Source organism: Bombyx mori, chromosome 19, assembly GCF_030269925.1.
Source record: "Bombyx mori chromosome 19, ASM3026992v2".
Lineage (NCBI taxonomy): Eukaryota > Metazoa > Arthropoda > Insecta > Lepidoptera > Bombycidae > Bombyx > Bombyx mori.
This window is the reverse complement of record NC_085125.1, coordinates 5,625,873-5,644,633: the sequence shown is the minus strand read 5'-3', so window position 1 is coordinate 5,644,633 and position 18,761 is coordinate 5,625,873. Positions and strand designations below refer to the sequence as shown.

General features: G+C 35.1%; 2 protein-coding genes across 6 annotated transcripts; one reads left to right on the top strand and one right to left on the bottom strand.

Moving 5' to 3' along the window:
- Positions 1-566: 566 nt before the first annotated feature.
- Positions 567-4,762, top strand: LOC101745013 (uncharacterized). Its single transcript, XM_012696547.4, has 6 exons — positions 567-789; positions 861-1,097; positions 1,966-2,159; positions 2,549-2,760; positions 2,880-3,111; positions 4,601-4,762. Exons 1-6 carry the CDS (start codon positions 736-738, stop codon positions 4,710-4,712), a joined length of 1,041 nt encoding a protein of 346 aa, XP_012552001.2. The 5' UTR covers positions 567-735; the 3' UTR covers positions 4,713-4,762.
- On the bottom strand, positions 4,759-18,009 carry LOC101746824 (gamma-tubulin complex component 4). Of its 5 annotated transcripts, none has more exons than XR_001140179.4 (14): positions 17,836-18,009; positions 17,477-17,603; positions 17,064-17,361; positions 16,428-16,605; positions 15,553-15,758; positions 15,261-15,387; positions 14,530-14,686; positions 13,878-14,018; positions 10,069-10,243; positions 9,066-9,267; positions 8,459-8,622; positions 7,366-7,562; positions 7,233-7,272; positions 4,759-5,902 (listed from the first exon to the last, which is right to left on the bottom strand). XR_001140179.4 is itself a non-coding variant. In XM_012696544.4 (13 exons), exons 1-12 carry the CDS (start codon positions 17,896-17,898, stop codon positions 7,400-7,402), a joined length of 2,001 nt encoding a protein of 666 aa, XP_012551998.1. In that variant the 5' UTR covers positions 17,899-18,004; the 3' UTR covers positions 4,759-5,902; positions 7,366-7,399. The 5 variants fall into 5 exon arrangements, 3 of the variants coding, with proteins under 3 accessions (XP_012551998.1, XP_012551999.1, XP_012552000.1); XR_002431641.3 differs by having other exon boundaries at positions 7,233-7,275; positions 17,836-18,004; XM_012696544.4 differs by lacking the exon at positions 7,233-7,272 and having other exon boundaries at positions 17,836-18,004.
- Between the last annotated feature and the right edge of the window lie 752 nt (positions 18,010-18,761).

The following is an 18,761-nucleotide window of genomic DNA, read 5'->3' as shown; positions in this document are numbered from 1 at the left end:
CTCATACAGCCTACTCATAGACTCACTTTATTTGTAGAGATCACTTTTATTCGTTTCATCTATTTAACGAGCAAATGGAACCCTATAAAATGTTGAAACAAAACCTAAATGTTTGTTGTATTAAAAGTGTAATGGAACTGAATAAAATAAAATTTATAACGGAATAAATTAAATTAAAGTGAATGTGGTGAAATAAGATAGTGCCATAGATTTTGAACGAGATGAAATTTAGGAGCTTCTAAGTAGTGGAAATTCATGGAGAGTTGTTAGATTTTTTAGAAAAACTCTAGTCTTCATTCAGTAAATTTGCTTCATTTTTACAGATTTTAAACCGTCAATAAGCCGTTATGAAACTTGAATAAAAAATAAAACCACTGCTAAACCTAGACCTTTTTTGATAGGTTTTTTGAAAATTGAAGTTAGCTGCTTAACAAAGCAAAGCTAGCAAAGCTTTGAATCATAGTACACTTAATGACACGTCTTATTGTCTTATTTATGGTAAAAGGCTGTATGGGCTTAGATCCTCTTGCCTTTTCTAATAAGGAAAAATTGTACCAAAAAAATCTATGGCAAAGACTAGTTTCAAAGAGTATTTAACACTACGTCTAACTAGTTTGTGGATTGATTTCCGTACATCAATATTTTTGTTTTATTTGTTTTTCGATTACCTATCTATTTTTCATTGATAAAAAACGAAATATTTTGACTAGTTCGTAAGTTAAGCGAAGAAGTAAAATGGAAACTGAAGAAGTGCAGAACAATTACTTTAACAGCTATGAAGATTTAGAGGTTAATCTATAAAAAAAAAACTAAAAAGACTAACTTTACTGAATATTTTTTTATATTATCTAATTCAACAGGTGCATACATTGATGTTAGAAGACGAACCAAGAAACCTAGCTTATAAGAAAGCGATATTAGGGAATAAATGTTATTTCAAGGATAAAATAGTAATGGATGTTGGATGTGGCACAGGAATTTTATCTGTTTTCTGCGCCCAAGCAGATGCTAAAAAAGTATATGCCGTGGAAGCAAGTAATTTAGCGAATTTAGCTAGAGAAATTGTGAAAGAGAATGGTTTCGAAAATGTTATTGAAGTTAGTATTGTCCAAATTAAATTTTTATTATTGTAGACCAAACAGTAGTACACATTTTATTTGAAGCAATTTTTTAACATTTTGATCGTCCTGTGGAAATGACATACAGTAACAGAATTAATTTTGTTTGAATACACTGTACAGACTTTGTTGTGGGGGCATAAAGGTCAGTCTTTAAGGATCTCAATGGCAAGATTGCGAACAATGACCATTAAAATACTGTATTATGTGTATGCATAACTACTGAATCGAGTCAATAGAAATCATTAATGAGATATAATGTTGTAGCTTAAAAAAGAACCCAGGTTTACTTGTATACAACTTTAATAATATATCAGTGTTCAAATGCCGCAGACAGATACAGTCTTACCAAAGAAATATAAATTTAACACAAGCTCATAATTTTTAATCTGATGGAATAAATTTTTAAAATCACTCAAGGAAAAGGGTCTTTGGAGCCTGCAGTCTCATTCACCTGTGTGTACAACAAAAAAGTAACAAAGATGTCTAAAAAATTACCAAAAATTCATATTCAATTCAATTCATAATTGAAGCACAAATTATGAAACCCAAAATTTCCAATTGTAATGTCTTCTTGTGTATTGTAGACATCTATGTAACCATTTATTTGTTAAAACTCCATAAAAAAAGAAATAAAAAAATAGTTGAATACCAAATCTTGGGTTAAATCTCCATTAGCGTTTCAATATTACATAGGACTTTCGGTTTCTTCTTTTGGTATCATCAGTTGGTTGGTTTCTTCTTTTACTTCATATGTCTTTGTTCTGGCAATTTTTAGAAGTTTCAATTGTACAAGAACCACTTACTACAGACTGATATAAATAATTAAAAACTTTTTTTTTTCTAGATAATTCACAGTAAAGTTGAAGATGTAATATTACCAAATAACATAAAAGTAGATGTGATAGTATCTGAATGGATGGGTTTTTATCTATTGCATGAAGGTATGTTAGATTCTGTGCTAATTGCTCGAGATAAGTTTCTTAAGGAAGGGGGAGAAATGTTTCCTGAAACGGCTGTTATTTATGTTGCACCATGTAGGTAAGGCAAATTGTATAAATCCTAATATGACTTTCTTTTCATTATAATTTTTATAAAATAAACAGGTTAATGAGTTAAGGCCCACCTGGGCCCATAGACTTTACCCCCTTGAGACATGACATTAAACTTTCAATAATAATATACAATGGTTATCTTACCTTTCACACTGGAATGTACAACTGCTTTACAACAGGAGTCAACACAATGACACCAATATGTAAGGGTTAAAAAAAAATTTTCCTCCACCAGTAATTTTCAAGTTTATAAATTTTGTGGGTTCAACTATTTCCACAGTGTTATTCTTTTGTCATAGAAGTCAAGATGAAACACTTGTTGAAATAACATTAACAATTTGTTAGTATCTCTATACCTTCTGTTTCTACTTGCAGCATACCTTCACTATACAACAAATGGAACAATGTGCATGGAGTATCAATGTCTGCTTTTGCTAAACATCTTCGCAAAAACAAATCCACTAAACCAGAAATTTTGAATATAGAGCAAAAGGATTTGCTTGGTGATGAAGTAGCACTTTGCTGGATTAATTTGAGGGAAGACAGTGCATCTGATTTGAATGAATTCAGCATCCAGCATGTTGTTGGTATTTAATCTTTTTATAATGCTTATGTATTTCCATTAAAACACATCTAAGTTAAATGTAAAAGTTTCAATTTTTTTATATTTTGTTATTCAGTAATTGAGTCAAAGTCCCTATTTCAGGAGCTAAAAAATCTGGTTCTTATGAAGGCTTGTGTCTATGGTTCGAATGCAATTTTCCCAGTATGTCTGAAACGAAAGACGAGAATCGTATAATTTTGGACACCAGTCCAAATAGTTTGGCAACACACTGGAAACAAACAGCAATAGTATTACCACAGGAAGTGGAAGTGGAAGAAGGAGAACCAATAGCTTTCCAACTCAGCATGAAAAGGGATACAGAACATAACCGGAGGTAAAAATAGAAGGCTTAATTTTTTATTATATTTTAAGGTATATATTTAGCTGATAAAAACAAAAAGGGATCAAAATTAGACTACCATAGTTTGATCATTCAGTCTGTAAAAACAAATATGATTTGTTAAAACAATTATTATTTTAACATTTTGTGTAATCTAATACTTAATATTAATATATAATAATAATAATAATAATTTATTTATTGCTCTCTTAAAGGTACAAGGTACATACAAATTCAAATGGAAATAAATTAACCTTATAATTTATTTTGTAAGCCTTTGAAAGAGCTGAAGTCTGTACTAGGTTCAAAGACCTGTATTACTGATCTCCAGGCTCCCTCCTTCTTAAGATAGATTAGGTTAGGTTAAGTCGTAAACAGATGCTGCGGACTAGTGTTGAGAGATCATTAGGTGTTATATTTTAAGAAGGTCATTTTACGTGTGTGTGTGTGTGTGTGTTTGTGTTTGTGTTTGTGTGAGTGAGTGAGTGTGTATATGTGGGCGTGTGCGCGCATGCACGTTGTATTGTGTATGTGTGAGTATCTGCATCTATGCGTGTTTATTATTACTATTATATAGGTATAAATATGTCAGCTTGTTTCTTTTTTTCTGATCTATAGTTGCTAGCATAACTTAACTACTAGTGGTTGTTAAAATCTTTTATATTCCATTTTATTTATATTTATATACCATTATCATACGATAGTGGTGTTACCACCCTGTATATTTCTACCATGAACTAGTAATGCGTTTGAGTTTAGAGTGGGGCAGATTTTATAGTGTAAAAGCTGAAACTTAGAATTCATGTCTCAAGATGGGCGGCGGCATTGACGTGGTTAATGTCTATGGGCACTGATAACCACTTAACAATAGCCGGGCAGTGATTTCGCCCACCCATCTTAGAAATAAAAAATAAACACAAGTGGCGCGCGAGTTTCATCAAGTGTATTCCACACATTAACGATATCCACACCAGAAAGGTTTAGTTTTTACTACAGAAATATTTTGAGAACTTTTGTGATGAAAAAATGCAAATTGTTTTCATTATGACTTATAAAAACGATATTGAAAATAAATTAAAACAAACTAAATGTAATAGCGTAATTTTAAATAAGATTTTTTTTACCATCGCACCGCCCGCCACCGGAGTAGAGTTCATCCATACTACCTGGAGCCACTGCGGTCATCCACAGTGCGTTTCCAGAGATCTTTTTGCCACGTACCATCCGGCTATGGAATGAGCTCCCCTCCACGGTGTTTCCCGAGCGCTATGACATGTCCTTCTTCAAACGAGGCTTGTGGAGAGTATTAAGCGGTAGGCAGCGGCTTGGCTCTGACCTTGGCATTGCTAAAGTCCATGGGCGACGGTAACCACTCACCATCAGGTGGGCCGTATGCTCGTCTGCCTACAAAGGCAATAAAAAAAAATTTAAAAAAAAAGAATCAAATCATGGTGATACTATTAATTTACATTTTTTCTTTCAGATACAATTTACAGATGACATTACTGGATCCAGAAGCTGTCGATCACCCACAACCATGCTCATGTCACATGACTAAATGCATACTGATTAAAGCATTCATGGAGTCCCATTAAACATCAATCTGTTTTTTATAAATTAAATAAAATGAAATCAGAATCATGTATGTTACAAGTTTTATTTTAAAATCATTAATTTATAATACATTTGGCATTCATTACATAAATACACATGGTGACAATAAGGTGTAAGAATTCAATCCATTATAAAACTAAACATCTGATACTTACGCAATTATTTTAAGTTGAAACTTAAAAATATGGGTTCATTCTCTTTAGAAATTAATTCAGATATCAAAATGTTAATGAGTCAAAAGCATAATACTCTATAAAATCATTCGAATTTCTACAATCTAATAAATATCATAAAGCTTGTTAATAACGGATTCTCCAAAAACCGTATCACATGAAAATTTAACCCTCCTACTACCGGGAGGCGTGTTTCCATTTCCGTGTTCACTATGACGCAGTACTGCCATAAACACGCACTGATTTGTCGCGCTAACAGCCTTTACAAACTCTTGTTAAATTCAGAGTGCGCCTCCTCCAATCGCGCACAGGTTTGCAATGCCAAATGCTCTTCTAAACACGTGTTCAAGGCGACACGGGACTAAGCCATGAAGTTCGCGTATGACAATACCTACTTTGTGAAAGAGAAAACTGATCTGTCTGTATGGTGCTGGGGGTCGATTTTTTAAACATATTTGCGCTGTAGAAAGGAAACATGAAACTGTACTTAGGTACCGCATCGCTACATTTAAATGACTATGATCGTCAACAATTTGCGAAATCAGCTCTGGGTGACCAGTTTTCACTGTCATTCCTTAAAGATATTACGGCTGAACCAAGCACAAATAATGAATACAGCCAACTCTGACTCAGATCCAGATAGCTCCATTACACCAAATGTTGCTATACCAGATACTTTTGAACTTCCAATAAATCGAGCTGAAAACGGTATAACTATCAACAATGAAAACTTTGACTGTGCTGTTCAAAATATTAAAGTTCAGTGGCAAAGAATTACTGATATCTTGGAAAATGATTCAAATGCTGCATATACAAACATTCTTACAACTCTTACTTATTCTTACTCCATCGAGTATTATGTCATTTGTAGTTGAAAATTTTTTCGATGAAAATCTCGAAAAATTCATGTACAACCAAAATCGATCGCTCGCCGCAAAGAAAGAGATCTGCTATGCAGTGGAAAAATTCGATTCGAGAACGACCAGCCAAGTCAGAAACTGAAAAGAAAAGGTGTTCATAATATTGTATCTACTCGTAATATTGATAATGAGCCTCCTGCTAAAAAAAAATATTTTATAAAATGACTTCTTTATTTTTGTTTATGTTACTACTTACGTTGATTGCCTACAATACAATACCAAACTTGCCCATTAATTAAAATTCCTTCAAACAAACACGGATTTGTCTCGCTTAATCAATGCGCATACTCCTTGTAAACCCGTGCGCAATTGTTTTTTTTTTCTTCTAACTATGCTGATAGCCTTGAGAGGCTATTTCAGCTTCTCCTTGACGCGTAGGTGAGCTCACGGTGCTCAAACCGGAGTGTTGCTAACACTGGCCCTAGCAAGAGTTTTTTTTTTTCCTACGTAAGCTGGTAGCCTTGAGAGGCTATTCCAGCGTAACCTTAACTAGTAGGTGAGCTCACGGGGCTCAAACCTGACGACGTTGCTAACACGAACCCTAGCAAGAGCCGTGCTTCGCTCAATCTACCACCGGATCGGAAACGCGACCCATTCGACCCACGAGAAGATCCGGCGAGAAACTCGGTGGGCTGTGTCTGAGGGTTAATTTACTCGTCGAGCCCTTCTTCGCAAGCGACGGGTTCCACAAGAACGATGACCGGTGCTTGAGGTACCTAAAAGCACCGTTAGTGGATCGGGAGGATCCGAGATGACGTGCTTGGGGCGACGTTGACTGCTTTCCATTCTCTCCGCAGGATCGGGAATGTAGTTACCGGCGGCCACGATGAGAGGGTTCTCGTGTCGTGCCGCTTTATCGAAGTGGTAGCAAGAGCAGTGCCTCGCAGAATCTACTACCGGATCGGAAACGCGACTCACTGAGAAGATCCGGCGAGAAACTCAGTGGCATGTGTCTATGGGTTAATTTACTCGTACTTGCAACGAAGGGCTCTCCGTTCGTCGCAAGCGACGGGTTCGGCGAGGACGTTGACCGGTGCTTGTAGTATGTACCTAAAAGCACCGTTAATGGGTCGGGAGGATCCGTAATGACGTGTTTAGAGCGACGTCGACTGTTTACCATTACCATACCTAAACACGTAATTACGAATCCTTCAGGACGGGCGCTTTAAATTGAACACGGATTTGTCAGGGCGGTTAGCGCGATAAACCCGTGCGTCTTTCATGGCAGTACTGTCTCATAGTGAACACGGAAATGGGAATACGCTACCGGGAGTCATCTTTGTGGAATATTGGAGATAAACCCTTATGTAAAAAAACCTCTACTCTTTCGTTTGATAGGTAAACCGATTTCTCACTTATAAAGAAATGCTCACCGTGACATGCGAAATAGATACTGTATTAACCTCACCTTGTTTTCTTTATAATAAAACACTAAGTTTTCTTAACTCCTGCTAAAACAAGTGAAGCACGAATGAGTTTAAAAAAAGCTCTAAGAGGTAAAGAGTTAACGAAAAACTGCAAACGAATCCAACTAAACTTACCGTTCCGATGTTGAGAGTGGTGAGTAAACCCTCATCAGTATCTTAACATGTTCGTTACAGATTGCGTTAACTGCGCCTCTCTACTGAGCCACCGGTTGTAGTCGAGTCTCATCAGAAGTCTCGCTAAGTAAACGCCGCACGGACGATCTCGTAGCGAAACTAGAAGTTGCATTAGTTGCTTCACTAATTTGTTGAACCTAGAAAGTATATTAATTAAGGATCGCGGCACTGAGACGTGGTCGCTCACAATAGGCCCTATGAGAAGGCTCAAGGTCACCCAAAGAGCAATGGAGAGGGCTCTATGCTCGGAATTTCCCCGGATCAAATCAGAAATGAGGAGATTTGCTGGAAAACCATGGTAACCGACATAGGCCAAAGGATTGCGAAATTGAAGTGGCAGTGGGCAGGACACATTGCTCGTAGAACGGATGGCCGTTGGGGCCAGAACGAACTCTGTCTCCTGGTTATCTGGACGTCGACAAATTAGGACTTGAAGGTCGCCACCCGTCCTAAGGCATGAGGTCGAAGCCTCAAATGTATAGCGCATGTCCCACCCTTCGAATCGGAGCGCATGACGGTTACGTGGCAAAAACAGGAAGAATTGTTTTGAATTGTTGTGAAATGCACACTGAAATTTTACTGTGGACAAAATACATGCATGCCTTTTTTTCTTCAATTTTGTCTATGTACACTATTCTAATCTAATCTATACTAATATTATAAAGCTGAAGAGTTTGTTTATTTGAACGTGCTAATCTCGGGAACTACTGGTTCGATTTGAAAAATTCTTTCAGTTTTAGATAGCCCATTTATCGAGGAAGGCTATATAACAGCACACTAAGACTAATACAAGCGGAGCACCAATGCAGAAACGGTTAAAGTTTCGCTAAAATAATGTATGACAGAATTGTTCCCCTTTAAAAGATCTAAAAAAAAAAGCCCGCAACAGCATATATCTATATGTTAAGGTTGGTTCACTATAACGTTTTTTATGCTAACCAAATTTGTTCTAAAATAAAGCATTATTTGTGAACTATTCCATGCGGACGAAGTCGCGAGCAAAAGCTAGCAATGATAGAAAGACATATCATACCTTTCAGAATATCCTTTTATGTAATAATCTTCAGCTTCCCTATCGTTTGCTATCTCACTCATACTGCAGAATGAATGACACAATTTCAATAGTTCCATAATGTTACAGAACACTGGGTTATTTAATGTATCGGCGGGATCTCCAGAACAATCGCTATCTGACGACTGAAAAATGATAGGAACAATTTAACCTTTTTAGTAGTGAGCTTATTTTACACTTTACAGAAATTGCTAAAGGATTTTTTGAAAAAATTAGTACCTTATACAAAAATGCTAAATTCACAGCAAAATAATTTAATATGGTTAATCATAAATGTTATTAACCTTATTAAAAACGTTATACAAGCGGACCCTAAGACACGCCCGTATAGGTAGATACCTAATACTTACAATAAAACTGAGCAGTACTCGATATTCCAACGGCCCGCACTTTACATGCTTTGATAGAGTCAATATATCGACGGTTCGCGCTCAGAGGGTTAATACCCATTTTAGAGTTTTTAAAAGGACTTGTAACATTGTTAATTTAAAATACATGTAATTGGGGTATTGTCAACTTTCCTGGTCCTATAGCAAAAAAAAAGAAACTGATACAAAACAAAACTTACCAAAGTCACAGTCAAAAATGACTGACTCAATATATCAGCCAGGAACGTGGCGTGAGCCTTCTTGAGTTTCTCAAAGTCGTTTGTCTTGTTGACAGCGTCCATCAGACGAGAGAAATTGGTTTCTAATACGTCTGCTTGCATGTAGTGTTGGAGGTTGTCCATTAGAAACATCAGTTTGTTGTGTAGTTGGGACATCGCGAAACTGTGGAAACATTAGTAGTTCTTAGCTTTATTATCGCTCATTTCTATAGCATCATCTTTATACTATTTCTATAGAATTGTATAAAAATAAAATAAAAAATAGTTGATTGATAAATAAATTAAAAGAAAACTGATCACCATAATACTGGGTAACCTGTTACATGTGTTATTTATTATCAGCACTATAGTAGAATTATTTTGTCCGTGCAGTTTGGGTCATAAAAAATCGAAGCGGTGAAGCGAGTATTTCGCTCTCTCTTCCACTCACGAGCCTTATGGACGGGCATAGTGATGCGCATTATTGTTGTCGATAAGCGTTATCGATAGTGTATTTAGTTTTGTCATTTTGTGGGTTAGTGATAAAAATGAAAGAAAAAATCACTAATCGAACACTTACACCACATATCGCCGCAGCAAGTTAACGAGAACGGCAGAAATTAACACTTTGTAACTTTTCGGGATCTATTTTCATTTCAGTGAAAAATTTTAACACATTGTTGATAACAACACGTGCAAATATTATTTTGAATAAATTCTGCCGTTTTGGTACAAAACAAAAGAGTAGCCATTGTGTCACTAAAGAAATTCAGAGAGCGAATGCATAAAAACACATTTCTCTTCGATATAAGTACTATAATTTGCAGGTAAGTACAAGAAACAAGTTTTTATCGATAATGACCCAAATGATTTATAACCCAAACTGCATGGACAAAATAATTCTGCTATAGTCATTCATACCACTACTGGCCTCAAACCAATGGTAAATTAATGATAGTCATAATTTATAGTATTTTTTTTTTACCTCGCCGACTGTTTGTACGTTTTCCAAAGCGAATGCAGATCGTGTTGGGTTTTCTTTAGCCGGAGCAATAGTCGAAACATATCATTATAACGGGCAAGTACTTCCGGTGTAAATAATAAATGTAACGGCCATTTGAAATCATATTTCAAGATTATACTCGACCATCCATCTGCAACTAATTATTAATGATCATTAGTTAGCCACTCGTGTTATCATATTACCTACTAGTGGCCCGCTCCGGTCCGCTCGGGTCTTTAACAAAAATTTCAACGAAATTTGACGTTGTTTTATTTTTTCAAATAAAAGAACACTTATTGCGGCATAACTATAATAATTAGAAATATGCTGTCGCAACACTTTTGGTAAATAATAATGTGTTCTACAAAGTTGTAGTACATTATTTTATTCTATCATCAGTAGTTTTCGCAGGGCACGCGATGTAAAGAATATTTTAGGTAATTTTTTTACACCTTGGGTTATAGTAATCGGCAAACTTCTTGAGCAAATGACCTTGACTGCGCAGAACCGAATTTTAGATCACTTTGGTGGTGAGGGTGAGGCGCGACGGCAGGGGAAATCGTATCGAGCGCGTTATTGGTAGATCAGTCGAACCTTGCGTCCCGCACCGCGCCCTCATTCCGCTTGCTCCCAAAAGTACGCTTGCGTACAGTGGAAAGTCTATCGTTATTAATCGTTAAGTTATTTGTTATAATTGCTTGTGGACTTTTTTGCCATTGCTATTTGTTGAGTGTTTGTTGATTTTTTATAAAACATACACTATGCCGTGACAAACTGGTGTCGTACTTAAAAGAAAGGGTAGAAAATTTGTGTACGACGTATATTGCTTCATTATAAAACAGGGGAAGAATGATATGGAAAAATTAAAACAGACTTCGGAAGCAACAAAAACATCAGTGAGTACTGTTAGGTGCATTATTAACGAAGGTAAAGGCTCTGGCTTGCTCGCCGTGTTGCGGACTCCGGGTAAGAAAAGATCAGGGAAGAAGAAAGTTACCGGAATGGATAGTTTCGTTCAATCTGTAATAAAAAGATGTTTTTTTTTTTTTTTTTTTTATTGCTTAGATGGGTGGACGAGCTCACAGCCCACCTGATGTTAAGTGGTTACTGGAGCCCATAGACATCTACAACGTAAATGCGCCACCCACCTTGAGATATAAGTTGTAAGGTCTCAGTATAGTTACAACGGCTGCCCCACCCTTCAAACCGAAACGCATTACTGCTTCACGGCAGAAATAGGCAGGGCGGTGGTACCTACCCGCGCGGACTCACAACAGGTCCTACCACCAGTAAACACATAAAACAGCATGATTATTATGTAATCATAATAACTACATAACAAGCAGCGAAGCTCCGTACCGTAGAAAGGCTTCGAAAAATTTTAAGAAGATATACATTTTAATGGCTCGGAATGAAGCTTACGACGAATTATGAACGAGCTAGGCTTCAGATGGAAAAAAAGAACAGAAAATAATCGGAAGCTGGTAAATGAAAAAAGTAACATTCGATTACTACGAATCGAATATCTTCAAAAAATAATTAATTATAGACAAAAAAGAAGACCGAATCGACCGAGTTGTAAACTACGCCGATGAGCCCTATGTCGACTCATCACGATGATAGCGACTCGGGTGATGAAAACAGTGATGATGATGATGGTCAAGATTATGATAACGAAAAAAATAATACAAATACCAGCTTCGCTTCAACTGAACCAAGACCTGGCAACAGCTCTAGTTTTGACTTAATAGAAGGAATATCTATTTTACCCCAAGATTAAATTATTACAATTATTAACCTATATGTTTTGTTGATGTTCTAATAAATAAATACATATGTTGATTTTAATAATTTTAATAGCATTATGACGCAGAGTAAGTAATGTTTTTGCACGTGAGTGTACCATGCGCAAACTTACCCCCACTACGTCAACAAATGCTCAAGAAGTTTGCCGGTTATTATACATTATTGAAGTGTTAGTAGGATCCGTAATTTTTTTCAAAAAAGATAACCTATGTCACTCGGGAATAGTGTAGCTTCCAAACAGTGAAAGAATTTTTCAAATCGGTTCAGTAGTTTCGTAGCCTATTCAATACTAATAAACAAACAAATCTTGCCTCTTTATAATATTAATATAGATAATATAGATTTCTGCTGTAAAGCAATTATGCATCTCTGTCTGAAGGGTGTGGCAATGCAATTAAAGCTCCAAACTTGTTTTAAAGTGGATAATGGCATTCGCGTAAAGACTACCTTATAATAGCCGGCAAACTTCTTGAGCATTTGTTGACGTAGTGGGGGTAAGTTCGCGCATGGTACACTCACGTGCAAAAACATTATTTACTCTGTGTGTAATAATGCAATTAAATTATTTATATATTTATTAGAACATCAACAAAAAATATAGGTTAATAATTTTAATAATTAAATCTTGGGGTAAAATAGATATTCCTTCTATTAAGTCAAAACTAGAGCTGTTGCCAGGTCTTGGTTCAGTTGAAGCGAAGCTGGTATTTGTAATTTTTTTTTCGTTATCATAATCTTGACCATCATCATCGTCACTGTTTTCATCACCAGAGTCGCTATCATCGTGATGAGTCAACATAGTGCTCATCGGTGTAGTTTATAACTCGGTCGGTTCGGTCTTCATTTTTGTCTATAATTAATTATTTTTTGAAGATATTCGATTCGTAGTAATCGAATGTAACTTTTTTCAATTACCAGCTTCCGATTATTTTCTGGTTTTTTTTTCCATCTGAAGCCTAGCTCTTTCATAATTCGTCGTAAACTTCATTTCGAGCCATTAAAATTTATATCTTCTTTAAATTTTTCGAAGCCTTTCTACGGTACGGAGTTTCGCTGCTTGTTATGTAGTTATTATGAATACATCTTTTTATTACAGATTGAATGAAACTATCCATTCCGGTAACTTTCTTCTTCCCTGATCTTTTCTTACCCGGAGTCCGAAACACGGCGAGCAAGCCACAGCCTTTAGCTTCGTTAATAATGCACCTAACAGTACTCACTGATGTTTTTGTTGCTTCCGAAGTCTGTTTTACTTTTTCCATAATATCATTCTTCCCCTGTTTTATAATGAAGCAATATACGTCGTACACAATTTTTCTACCCTTTCTTTTGAATACTACACCAGTTTGTCGCGGCATAGTGTATTTTTTATAAAAAATCAACAAACTCTCAACAAATAGCAATGGCAACAAAGTCAACAAGCAATTATAACAAAATTTATTAACGATTAATAACGATAGACTTTTCACTGTACGCAAGCGTACTTTTGGGAGCAAGCGGAACGAGGGCGCGGTGCGGGACGCAAGGTTCGACTGATCTACCAATAACGCGCTCGATACGATTTCCCCTGCCGTCGCGCCTCACCCTCACCACCAAAGTGATCTAAAATTCGGTTCTGCGCAGTCAAGGTCATTTGCTCAAGAAGTTTGCCGGTTACTATACCTGCTTAACATCAAAGGTATAAAAGTCGTCTCATAATAGAAAAAAAATAGACAAAGTTTACTTTTTATTTATTGATGATGATTATGTATTACTTATTAGTTTTAACTTATTTTAGGCAAACGAGTTCATCTTGTAATAGGTTTCAGACTCGAAATTATTCGGAAATAGTTAAATTACAAGTATTTTAAAAAGTAAAGTAAAAGTAGTTTAAATTGTACAATACTCACGAAAACCGAAGAAAAGCATTTTTAATCACACGTAAGGCTTGTTACAACTTTAGAAAAGACGATATTGACGCTGTTAAGATTTTACAAGAATCTCACCGGTACTGTAGTCTTCGTCAATCGACGAATTCCCTGATATGTTCGGCTTAACATAAGGCAGCTCGAAACTAAACTTTTCTATATCAGTATTATTACTTAGGAAAACGGAGCGTGCCGCCATTTGAAAAGCCTGGTTCATGTCTGAAAAATAAAAATAAAATAATAGCCACTATTACAACATTACAAACTCCAGATGGTACTACGACGGGTGATATTAAACACTTGTAAACTTTATATAATTATTATTGCGTTGTGAAGTACGGAGACCAAAGGTAGCACATGAGGTCTAAGACTCCGTTGCATAACTCATCACCTAGACTGAAAGCTAGTGTGAACGGTAATGGCAACTTAAGATCATCTAAAAATCATTTATGAAGCAAAAATTGTCGACATTGTAGTATTAAATACACAAGGGCGTCGTTGGTCGAGTGGTTAAAAGCCCTGACAGGCGTACCACCGAGTCAAAACTGGGATTCCCTGTCAGGCCAGTCACCATGTTAAAGATAGTTGGTAAACATGGTACTGTAATTCTGACTGCCTTTAATTTGTTTCCGGTATCACTAAAAATCCCAGCTTAAGCCCTTCAATGTGAAATATTCATGATAATGTATTAGGTAAAAAAAAACGTAGTAATCCTAAATAACAAGGTCACCTCTACTTGACGTGCGAATCGTCGGTTTGTCCAGCATATGTGCTGTGAGTCTTAATAATTCCAGAAACAATTCGCCCCGGCCAAGTAGATAGAAATCTTTCATTAGCTTCAACTCATGTATCAATTGGGCTTCTTCGACTGCCACTGTCCACAAATGCTATAAAAAAATAGACCTTGTGTTAAATAATCAAACAGGTATCATTGTGCTATGCTCTTAAGCAATTTCCTGCATACTTTTCTGCACTGAGCAATCACAGCCTGTGTGCACTGCCAATTCTAACTTACATATTAGATTGGTGGTGTTGACTTTGGTTAGTCTATGAGCAGGTATCAACCAGATGATTTGTAATTTAAAATATTTTTGTCAATAACATAGAATAATGAAAATAAGTTGTGTCATCCAAAATCTAAAACAGCAAAAAAATCATTCACTCAAGAATGAATTTGCTATAAGCTTGTACTGGTGGTATGCTTACTGCCAAATGATAAACAAATTATACATAGTGCACATCTACTATTAATGTTCAGTGAAAGATACAGCGATATGTTTCCATTTGTCCTCAGTCACACTTAAAAAAAAAACAAATGCTATGTAATTTTACAATTAATATCTATGTTCTTTTTGCAAAAACGATTCTGATATGAGAGTATTTTTAGAAACATCTCTATTAATCAATATAAAGACTAATAAAAGTTCATTTAAACATCAACTAACAAAAAAACAATGTTACCTTAGTTACACATTCTTTAATCTCCCTTATAACACTTCTCAGATTATGAACTTCAAAATTATCTGGATCTTTAAGTTTTTGTAGTTTCTCATGAAATTCAGATTCTTTGTCCTCCCAAATTGTAAACCTGCATAATTTATTATAAAATATGTGCTTGATTTTCTTAAGAATTCAGATGCACAAATAAAACCAAAAATAATGAAGTATTTGTACATGAAATTGTTAATTATGTAGTGTGACCTCACCCCCACTGTCACCATCTATATTCATAATAACATTGTAATTTCTTTACCTTCTAGACTCAATTCCATACTTTTTCAAAGGCAACATCGGTCTGCTTGAAGCGAAGCCACTGTGTTTTTTTACTTTTTTTGGATCTAAATCGAAAAGTATTACAGTTTTTCCGATAAACAAAATTTCTTGTGCTAATGACAATGGCATGAAATGTGGTATCAGTGTTGGATTGAGTGTGTAACCACAACCTAATGTCTCCTGCAACTGAAATAAAATATTTTTATATTACTTAGTAAGGTAGGTATGGATACACCTATCTCACCTGATGACTAGTAACAGGAAAGTCCCTGTTGTAATAAAAGAAGCTGACTGGTCATTCTACCTATCACTTTCTGTTAGTGTCGTAAAAGGTTACTTTGAATGGGTAGAAGCATTCTCCGGGTATTATATCATAGTAGTGGGATCGCCGTGTACTTATGGTACGGCATATTGTACTCATACAGGTAGGTACTATCATACCTTTTATCTTGAAACAGTCCTGCAGACAATAAAATTGAAACTTCTGATTTCATGTCTCAAAGGTGGCTGTAGCATTCACATTATGATGTCTAAGGGCTCGGGTAACTACTTAATATCAAAAGGGCCCTTATTGGAATAAAAAAATAAGAAGTTGCTTAAAAATTACCATTATCAGGATCTGTCACACATTGGGGTCCTAAGATAAATATGATGTAAATAACATGTTTATTTATAAATGGGGCTCACATATTGAAGACATAAATGAAAATATAATCATGCAAATAATTGTTACTCTACCATTTTGTGTCATCTTAAGCCGCTTTAATTACTTTACAATATTACCCTACGTACATAATTATCTTATATATTATTATCTTTATTCATATCTTTACTAAATAAAAAAAATAAACTTACTGTAGAAACAAGAGTTTTGTCACAGACATTAGAAGAAGATGGTGTTGACAATAAAGTTTCTGACGAGTCATCTTTTCTTTTTGATATGAAGAACTCTTGATACACATCCTTTAATTCCCCATAAAGAAGCCAAGTACATAGTTGATGTATGAATACTTTGTTCACACTTGTAAATATTCTGTAATGTTTAAAATTACTTTTAAATATAAACTAACAGAGTTCCTTTTTGGTGTCTAATTTTTTAAATGTATAAATAATGAAGAATAAATTAACCATACACACATCTTCTAAATAAACTAATACCAAATAAGCATTTCTAGTATTATCATTGCTTTTAGTATGTTATATCCTAAATTAAAACTGTTTTTAGTAAACACATGCATTTATCATTATCATTATCTTGTTTCAGGCATTTGAAATCATTTTCAGTTTTCATGCTTAAAGATGAAAATAATATAAGACAACAATAAATGCAAGATTAACAAGATTACAATTATTTAAAAATTAATATGACCACAAATTAAATTAACAAAATTTAGAGCTTTTCATTAAAAATACTTAGTAGTCTGTAAATACTGAAATACTTTAGTCTATATAATTATATAACTATAAATATCTCAATACTTGAAAACTTACTTCAAAACGGCATCATGAATCGACTTGTTGCCACTTAAAATATATTGATGAATTAAACTCAATATCTGACAGCCCATTAATCTCCTTTCTTTAATAGTTGTTATAATTCTGTTCAATGTATTGAACAGACCTTGATATTTCTCAATGTAACTATAGACATATGATAAAGTGTAGTTGTGATTCCCTATTACTAGAGATTCAACTTCTACAAGTGTTTTCTTATATGATAGTAGGACTTCAGTGATGCCTTCACTTAGTGCTTGGGTATAGAGTCCATATCTGTGACTGTGTGTTGTTGCTGCAATTAATATTGAAGTTTATTTTACAAATTTGTTATAAAATGCTATTTGATTCTAATGGAATTTCATTAACTGTAAATAATTATTACAGAAAAGACCTGTTACTATTCAAACCTGATAAAGCTTTTCGGGATTGGAATCCAGTCTCTTCTACAAAGGATTGGATTCTATGATGGCTCTTTGCTATCTCACTTAATCTACCATAGATTTCAACATCACCCTCATTCGCATAAGCAAGGTTCTGCAAGAAATAAAAAAGACAGGATTACAATGAACAACTGTTATTTTATCACTTTGATTTAATACTATTTTGCAACCTTAGTATATGTCTAATATAAACGTAATCCACCTTTCAATATTATGAAACAGTATACAGTTGTTATTAAATTACAAATACAGTAGTTTAATGGCCAAAGTATGTATTTTTATAATTTAATTTAATCTAAAAATTATATGCATCTACTTGTACATACCTCTTTTTTTTCGATAGCATTTTCAGATGAATCCCAAAGAATTAATAGTACGTCATGAATCATGGTTTACCAAAAAATAAATTAAATAGCATAAGGACCAGCAAAACTTGTGAAGTTTTTAAAAGTACGGTTTTATCGGTAGGTAGGTAAACAAAATTAATTGGATACTTTTTTTTAAAGATTGTATGGCCTGGTAACGAGACTTTTAAGCAAACTCTTTTTTTCGTAGTGTCTAATCTAATCTATTTCTATGGATTAGGCACTAATATATTACTACGACAACAAAAACGTAGTTTGACACGTAAAGTAAAATTAGAAGTGGCGGGAGCATCGATGTTAATTTGTTTGAATCGTTTAATTTTGTCACTTTAATTTTTTACCAAGTTTACATGAATGGTAATTGTCGTTTATTGTGTGGTAAAAAGAGTCACTTTTTTTTCCTACCTAATCCGTATATTTTCTTACATTAATATTAGCTATTCCGTACATTTTTTTCCTATAATGATCTTGAAGTCTATGCCAGCTTAATACAGTTAGATGGAACCTCGGGGCTCATCTTGAGAGAATTTTGCTCACAAGTGCTACTAGTACCTACATTTTATTTATTATAGCTCAGTAGACATTCAAATTTATGGACTCCAAGAATACCAGTGTGAACATTTTTTTTTCCCTACCTAAGCTGATAGCCTTGAGAGGCTATTTCAGCGGAACCTTAACTAGTAGGTGAGCTCACGGGGCTCAAACCTGACGACGTTGCTAACACGACCCCTAGCAAGAGCCGTGCTTCGCAGAATCTACCACCGGATCGGAAACGCGACCCACTGAGAAGATCCGGCGAGAAACTCAGTGGACTGTGTCTGAGGGTTAATTTACTCGTCGAGCCCTTCGTCGCAAGCGATGGGTTGGACGAGAACGGTGACCGATGT

Excerpts from the sequence above, each read along its gene's own strand:
- LOC101745013 (XM_012696547.4), top strand. The coding sequence starts at position 736 with ATGGAAACTGAAGAAGTGCAGAACAATTACTTTAACAGCTATGAAGAT. Across the intron at positions 2,160-2,548 it reads ATTTATGTTGCACCATGTAG|CATACCTTCACTATACAACA; the intron begins GTAAGGCAAATT and ends TTCTACTTGCAG. Across the intron at positions 2,761-2,879 it reads CAGCATCCAGCATGTTGTTG|GAGCTAAAAAATCTGGTTCT; the intron begins GTATTTAATCTT and ends TCCCTATTTCAG.
- LOC101746824 (XM_012696544.4), bottom strand. The coding sequence starts at position 17,898 with ATGATTCATGACGTACTATTAATTCTTTGGGATTCATCTGAAAATGCT. Across the intron at positions 14,687-15,260 it reads TTAAAGAATGTGTAACTAAG|CATTTGTGGACAGTGGCAGT; the intron begins GTAACATTGTTT and ends ATTTTTTTATAG. Across the intron at positions 10,244-13,877 it reads TGACGAAGACTACAGTACCG|TTGCAGATGGATGGTCGAGT; the intron begins GTGAGATTCTTG and ends ATTAATAATTAG.